The following is an 8274-nucleotide window of genomic DNA, read 5'->3' as shown; positions in this document are numbered from 1 at the left end:
TGTGTATACAATTAAATCTAGTATTGCAGCATCTGCTGCTGTTCTTGATTGTGATTCATTGAGATAGCGCCCAGTTGTAATCTATAGCAAAGGGAGCAAAGAGGTGGTGAATCATAGCAGTTAGTTTCAGAGATTTGTTAAGCAGGGGTATGATTTTGTAGAGGCTTGATTCCACCTTGCACATACCATATCATTACAGGTTCTTGGAATTGACCTTGATCATAGTTCATGCACTAATCTCGTGATTCATTTCTCTCAGAAGGGACCCCAATTTGTAGAAGACCATTCAATTCATATTTTTGCTCACATATAACCAGCACCACGCATATCCTAACAGCACTTCAAGTAACCAAGAGATGGACTACAGCACAGGTCTGCCACAGCGCCGCAAACGCGATTCAGATCACCATATCATCGGTGATATTGGAGATTATCATATGCTTCAGCATGAATATGATGATGCTCATGATGAGGATTGTTCCATGGGAGGGGGACTAGGGGGAGGGGGAAGGATATCTAACCATCAGATGAGTCATAGCCAGCTCTATGATCTTGTGCAGCAGCAGAGTGCATCTATCAGTGGCAATGATGATGAATATAGCAGCCTAATGTTCAGCAGCTGCAGTGATGTGCAAATGGATGAGGACCATGATTATCAACACGCAGGTCATCAGGCTCATAAAAATATCAGGATCGATCAGGAGAACCATCTGCATCATAATCATGATCGTCATCATCATCAACGGCAGCAGCAGCATTATCATCATCTGCACCAAGACCACCATCATCATCATCATCATCAGCAGCAGCAGCAGCATCCTCCCCCCCCTTCTCCTCCTCCTCTTGTTAATCACATGATTAGTACCAATTTCCAGAGTCCTGCAGCTGCACCAGCAGCTCTAGCAGGACCCAAACAGATTACCAGTTCAGTTAATACTAACAATAACAAGCCCAAGAGAGCTCGAAAGGCACCAGCTCCTGCTACAGCAGCCAACTCGACTACCAAGAATAATAGTAATACTACTAACAGCTCCAACGTTAAGGATCAGCTACCGCAAGGGACGTCTACTGCCGGCCGCCGTAGCTCGATTTACAGGGGTGTCACCAGGTGATTAATCTTGTTATAATCCATGCCCTAATCAGCTAATCACTGATTATCTTGGGTCAATTGATTCAGCTTCTGAGAGTGACTTGCCATAATCTGGTTAGCTGCCCAAGTAACCGTACTAGAGTGTCAACAGAATTAGTTAGGGTTGCTTAATCATATTTAGTTGATTTATGTGTGTGTTATGTAATGCGTAGTTAAATTTTCCTGTCACGGGGATTATGGTTAAGGGTAATTAAGCGCGCTTAATGTTGGGTTAATTATCAGGCATCGGTGGACAGGCAGATTCGAGGCACACCTGTGGGATAAGAACTGCTGGAACCAAGCCCAGAACAAGAAGGGAAGGCAAGGTAAATAAACTCATACATACATATATATATATATATATATATATATATAAAATCCTATTATTAGATTAATCATGGCCAATCAAATCCTATTCACATGGCAGTCTTTCTTAGCTCTTATTTTAAGTTGAATTTTTGCATTTGTTGGGTTTATTTATTTATTCAGGCTTTCTTTGTTTTGACGTGGCGTGTTTGTGCTTTTGCATGAAACCCAACAACAAACATAAACAAAAATGGATATTTTATTAATGGACGCGGTTTTTTGGCCGGCGCTCGCAGTTTACTTAGGTGAGTAGTGCTCGAGGTGGCTGGTTGGATTTTTGTAAATCAAATACAAATAATGATGAAAACTTGGCTATTTTATTTTTATTTAACATACCATACAGTACTCCTCTCATAAAACGGGCCAGTTAAAGAATTAATTTATCCTAATTTTTTAATTACTCTGATCTTATCTATTGGCGGGCATAGAACGGTCGGCTGATGGGAGACTAGCATGGCCAACTCATCTCATTCTCATGCATCAGCTAGCAGTTGGATAGAGTATTATGTAAATAAATATATAAATATAAATAATCCAATATAATTTAGAAAGTTAGTGGTAATGCAGTAAATTATGTACATGCATGTAAAGTCTCCATGGATATCTCGTATATTATGTACATGCATGTAAGTCTCCGACTCCATGTATATCTCGTATTTTATTGCATATCTTTTTCCCCGATTTCAAAGCTGATGTAACGAAGTAGTATTCCTTCTTGTTATTTTTTGTCCTCTGAAGGCGCATACGACGACGAAGAAGCCGCAGCTCATGCATACGATTTGGCTGCCTTGAAGTATTGGGGCAGTGAGACGATCCTCAATTTCCCGGTAATTATCGTGTCATTGGTCATCAATAATTTATCTGTGCATATCGCTAGCCTGATTTGATCCAGACATAAATAATCCACAGCAGCAACAAAAACAAACAGTTGGAGTGTTTCCGAGTGTTCTTTTGCTCTCTTTTTCCCTGTCTCTGATCCATCTGACATATCCAACTTACAGCTGTCTACTTACACGAAGGACCTGGAAGAGATGGAGTGCGTGACCAAAGAAGAGTATCTAGCTTCTCTTCGAAGGTGAGACAGTCTTTGTGAGTGAGTGACTGAGAGAGAAGTTTTTGACAAATTCCTTCTGTAATTCCCCCATTGTGAATTACGACAACATCACGAGCTTCTGCGAGAGAGGGATATTCGCAAACCTAGCTAGGTGTGGTTTGGGGTGAGGGTTGGACATCCATCCCCTTGTCCCGAACTGCACCTAGCTAGATATGTAGTGCAACAACAACCACGAAAAACCCAGCCCCAAACCACACCTAGCTAGGTATGCAGAAGAGGTTTTTTCCCAAACCACACTTAGCTAGGTATGCAGTGCCTCTCTCAAGCAGAAGCTCACAATCTCACATGCTTTAGTTGAATGCTTGGTGACTAGATGCTCTTCATTCCCTAAATTACCAGATTTGCACATAGGAATAAAAATGGGACATTTGAACCCAGTTTAGCTGGTTGATGAAACAACTATAATGGTTACAATATCCACTTGATTAAAGAAAAAAGAGTGAGACTCCTCTTCACCTATAACTCCTGTACTTTCTCAGTGATAAATGTAATTATCCTTTACTTTTAAAATAATCCCTATGCTAACTGCAGGAAAAGTAGCGGCTTCTCACGCGGTGTTTCCAAGTACCGGGGTGTTGCAAGGTATATCTATTTTTATTACTGCTCTTACTATTATTATTATTATTGTATTATGTACATACATGGTTAGAGTTCCAATAATATGCTACAGCATCAAAATTAGCTTGCATATTTGTACTGTTAGTCATAACTCACAACCTGCAGTGGCAGTTACACTCGCCATCTTTCTCTGGTTTCATCTTGTATTTTGGAATTGTTTATGCTGCTTCAGGCATCATCACAATGGCCGTTGGGAAGCCAGGATTGGTCGTATCTTTGGCAACAAATACTTGTATCTTGGGACATATAGTAAGTCGGATATATTAAGCTTTGAATCCATATGTTATTCCACCTGTGCAAATCAACCCTTCATCGTTATGTACAATTACTTCATATTCAGTAAGTCTGATGTTAAGCTTTGATACCACATCTACCACCGCAAATCTGCCCTTCATCATCATGTACAATTAGTTTACTCATTAAATTGGGTCAAATTAATGAGCCTATGTGTAGTTTGAAGTTAATAAAGTTGAACCTGATGCTGCCTTTTGTTGTACATACTTCATATTGTAAACCAAGTCTAGGCCACTGCATACCTAGACAGATTATTATATGCATGTGAATTATCCCCTTTATCAATGACTTGTATGATATTAATATTATGATCGTTTACTGAGCTTGATTACATGACTAAGCAGGCCTATAAATGTAGTGTCAGTACAAAGAACTTTCCTATCCTCATGTCGCTTGATCACACATCACATGTTGATGGCACAGGGATGAGCATAATCAGAACTTGATCATGATCGGGCTAACTAGTACCAGCCGTTAATGGTCATATTATGAAACAGCATTGACTGTATGATGGCAAAGATTGAATCATGCATCTTCTTATAGTCATCACAGTATGAAGACTGAACCATGAACCTTTTAACTGCAGGTACCCAAGAAGAAGCAGCAGAAGCCTATGATAAGGCTGCAATTGAGTATCGGGGGCTGAATGCTGTTACAAACTTTGATCTCAGCCGCTATATTCGATGGCTGAAGCCCGGCCAAACTCCACACAATCTCAACCCCAGTAGTGCTTCAGGCAGCAATAGGGTATCAACAACTCAGGCACCATCTGCTGGCACAAAGTCCAACTCAAAATCAGTTGTTGTCAGTGTTCATGACTCTAGAGATCAGGATCATCTTGTCTTTGAGCATCGGACAAACCTCCATGATCACAAAAATGGCAGCAAGAATCTGCACAAGCAGAGCTCATGGGCAGGATCTGGTGGTGTTGGAAGCAAGAACTTTGAGGAAGACAGCAATTCCATATATACATTCCCAAGTTCATCAATGTCTTGTGACCAGGATCCACTAGCATTTGCAGGGGGGCCAACTGCTTTAGGCCTGCTTCTCAAATCATCCAAGTTTAAGGAGATGAGAGAGAAAACAGCTGGAAACCGAGGCAGTCACGAACCTGCCACTAGCGATGCAGACCATCAACATAATCAATTTCCTGACCGGCTCGTTGCATCACAAACCATGTCTAATTATAGTACTTTTGATCATGATGTCCCTTCACCGAGCTTGCTAAGTACAGATAACCCCATTGAATCACCTCAGGATGAGCACAACCATCTGGATTTCCAGCCAGAGGACATCCAGTCGATCTTCGATGTCTATGACTTGACCACTCATCATGATCCATCTGTTCTCAACATATTCAGTAGTGACCATGAGTACCTCTATCCGCATCTCCCGCCCATGTCCCTTGATCTCTCTCTCAATGACCCCTACAATATCGGTGATGACGACAAGCTCAACGGCTACAATATTAACATCAACGAGCAGCCGGAATCGAGCTCGAACCCTGGCGACATTCATCATGCAGGCACACCACCGCACAATGGCAGCTACTCTTTTCCCATTAGCACCTGTTCTTGATAACCCCCCACATAAAAACAGATCAGAAAAAGATCAAAAAACATAACAAAACAGTATCTGCATTTTTGACCTTTACTAATAGAGGGCTGCCATTGTCCCGACACAGCTGAGGATTGCATGGAGCTCGAAGGGCAACTTAAAGACAGAAATAATGAATGATGATCTGCAAGGCCAGACGACAATATACTATAAATAGAGTGCTAATTGGCTAGCCATAATCAGGTAGCTAGCTAATATACGTGGACTGCAATATTCCGGCAGCCAATTCTTCAAGATTTCAGGATTATAAGTATTCTTGTCACTGACAATATAATTCTTTTCTGGAGTTTTGATTTGAAGCTCCAGCTACCCAATAATCTGAAAGCCTTTGTCACAGTATAGTAGTGCCAAAAATTAGTCTGCAGAGAGAGAGAGAGAGAGAGAGAGAGAGAGGGCTGTGCGTGTGTGTGTGGGCTCCTGCATTGCTATTTACACAGTCTCTCATGCTCGTCCTCCATTGTCATAGTCAGTATGTTCACTAGGCTATACTTGCTTTTAAGTCATGCACTCATATGGTCCGCCAGGTTCAACGATATATTTATTCAAACTAATGTTGTTGAATGTATCTATGCCAAGGCCAGGGACTTCTCACAATTGCCATATTGAAGAAAGAAGCCATGCCCTAGGGCAATGACTTGGTGTGCAGTTAAAAAACATCATTTCTTGCATGGCCAACAGCCTTGGGGGTTCACTTGTATACATGGAAGTTTAGCTTGTTGAAGAAAAAGGTACGAGTTTTGGAAAATCTTTTGGATGACCTAAGAAGCATAGCCCAAATTCTACTTGAGCTCACAAATAGCAAGAGCTAGGGTTTCTATCCTCTTCAATGTGAGAATGTACCTTGCCTTCTAACATTGTGGCACATCAAAATGTGAGTGACATAAGCTTTTCCTAAGAACACTTTGGGTTCATCAATGTAATGAGTAGTAAAGAGTATAGTGATTGGAAGGAACATTACAACAAGATGACCAAATATCTGTAACCCTCATATTTGTGTTTCCCTTTATTTTTTGGAGCACATGAGAAAATCCATTAGCATCAGTAAAACATCATTATAAGCAATGGTATTGATAACACAAAAAATATTGTTGCGAAAGTCAAGAATATTAATGGTAGTATATTTTTGGGACCCATTAGAAATTGTTGGGAATCATACTAGTCCCAACTAGTTTGAACTAGGATATAGTTAGTAGCATAATGACCTCATCTAAAGCATTGGAAAAGGGAAGGCTTGTTAGGGTGATGTCACATGCACTATGTGTTGTACTTTTTGGATGTATAGCAAGTAAAGTGAGTGGCACGTAGCACCTTCTTTAAGCTGCATACTTACTGTAAAAGAGGATAACTTTACTTCTTAGACGTTGCAAAAGTCCAGCCATAGCTTGTGTGTGACATGACCCTTAGTTGGATCTAGGTTGGCAAGTAGTGGTTTTGAATATGGGTGGTCTACTTGGTAGTTGGCTTGCCTCTCTACACTTTCGTATTTGCTTATATAAAGGGATTTAACTAATAAATAAATATGCATTCTAATACTTGCAAGATGTATCCATCCATGGGAATTGCAACATGATATTAAAGCTAAGGGAGCTCACTTTGTGAGATAGACACCTCCATTAAGATGATTAGAGGAAGCTTTGTTCAAATTTGAATTCTTGGAATGGCTTAGTTAACTCTTTCAACTACTTGGCTACAATGGATGCCTTGAATCTATAATTGGATTTACCATTTTGCAAATCTTTTCGCCAAACATTGTCACTCTATAGCCTTAGCATTACCGAGGCATTACCCTTTTTCAAAACATTTGTAGTTTTGAATCAATCCAGTTCATCTAGCTTGCTCTCTATACAATGCACCTTATTTCATGAGAGACTATAGGAATTTTATAGCCCATACATGTTTGTATAACTAGCTTAGAGCATTCCAAGAAATTACTTTTCTCTTTTGTACCCTAGAAACATTTCACTCAAGCTTGTCAAATTACCATAGCTAAGGCCGACAACAACTAGTTTCATAGTTTCAATTTTTGCTTTTCATCTCTAGCTTAATCACTACAACATATACAGACCCAATATTCACGTTTAAAGCGACGTAATTAATCTTTTGAAAGATATTCCTTGTCATTGCCATAAAATTGTAGCTATATGAATGGATATAGGCATGCCTATATAGCGAGGCATATATTGACACATATAATGATAGTTTGCAAACTTTTTTTTGAAGGCAGGGCTATATACAAGTAGCCCTGCTACCCTTTTAGCCACATAGGCTCAATATTCCTCCATAATTCATTTACAATTAACCATACAAGTAAATTTTAAAGATTGTATATCATGATTCACAAAAAATAAGTAATCCATTGATTATATGTACAAACAAGTACAATGATAACATGTCATCTATAATACTACAATGAGTGATATGGTAAAACAATAATAGGAAAAACTATCAATAAAAGTTGTTCAATGAGAGTTGCATACAATGAAGGAAAACTATGTGTATTAAAACAACCTATATATGATCAATTGAAAAAAGTATGTATGGAGCAGAAGCCCAAAAAAGAGAAGGGTGCTCCATGAATCCAAGCTCCTAGTCACTATTTGACAGCTTGTCATAATGTAGTTATCATCAAAAGGAGTTTACAACCCAACCAAAAATCAATCCAATGTAGAAAATGCAACATAAGAACAAAAAAATTTGCTCTACTAAAGAGACATGACATACTGGACTACTGCATGTATAGACCTTGTCAATAAAGTGTAGTCAAACCATGTCTTTCTGCATATTGTATCTCCAAGTTTATAGGATTGCAATTTGTAATGAAGTACTGCAGCAAAAATGAAAAATTAGTATTATTAGAATTAGGTTATTACTAACTAAAAGAGAACTTGAAAAATCCTCTAGGTAGGTCCTATAGCCACCACTCCCAAGGTGATGCATGACTCTTGCCCCTAGTCGTGTCCTCACTGTCTCTTGCTACTATTGACATCGATGTGGAGAGGAAGGGGCCTCCTCCTTGAGCCTTCTCTAGTCCTTTTGATCTAGCCACTCGGGCTTTCCTATGTTGCTCTTTATTGCCTTTTGCGCATTTGATTGTTTGTGGGACAAATAGACACACACATGCTTCATCAACATCTTA

General features: G+C 39.6%; 2 protein-coding genes across 2 annotated transcripts; both read left to right on the top strand.

Annotated features, from left to right (window-relative positions):
- The first annotated feature begins 356 nt into the window (after nucleotides 1-356).
- LOC148009117 (uncharacterized) lies at nucleotides 357-1463 on the top strand. The gene is made up of 2 exons (XM_087673792.1): nucleotides 357-1108; nucleotides 1373-1463. The coding sequence occupies exons 1-2, from the start codon at nucleotides 357-359 to the stop codon at nucleotides 1461-1463; spliced, it is 843 nt and encodes a 280-aa protein (XP_087529918.1).
- A 216-nt stretch (nucleotides 1464-1679) lies between these two features.
- On the top strand, nucleotides 1680-5469 carry LOC148009116 (uncharacterized). Its single transcript, XM_087673797.1, has 6 exons — nucleotides 1680-1740; nucleotides 2234-2322; nucleotides 2497-2570; nucleotides 3141-3191; nucleotides 3400-3476; nucleotides 4108-5469. Exons 1-6 carry the CDS (start codon nucleotides 1686-1688, stop codon nucleotides 5097-5099), a joined length of 1338 nt encoding a protein of 445 aa, XP_087529923.1. The 5' UTR covers nucleotides 1680-1685; the 3' UTR covers nucleotides 5100-5469.
- The last annotated feature ends 2805 nt before the right edge of the window (nucleotides 5470-8274 follow it).

The sequence above is a fragment of the Lygodium microphyllum genome, unplaced genomic scaffold, assembly GCF_053477565.2.
Source record: "Lygodium microphyllum isolate KBCC unplaced genomic scaffold, Lygodium_microphyllum_v1.1.10 scaffold_39, whole genome shotgun sequence".
Classification (NCBI taxonomy): Eukaryota; Viridiplantae; Streptophyta; class Polypodiopsida; order Schizaeales; family Lygodiaceae; genus Lygodium; species Lygodium microphyllum.
The sequence above is the reverse complement of the archived record's forward strand: the minus strand, read 5'-3'. Positions and strand labels throughout refer to the sequence as shown.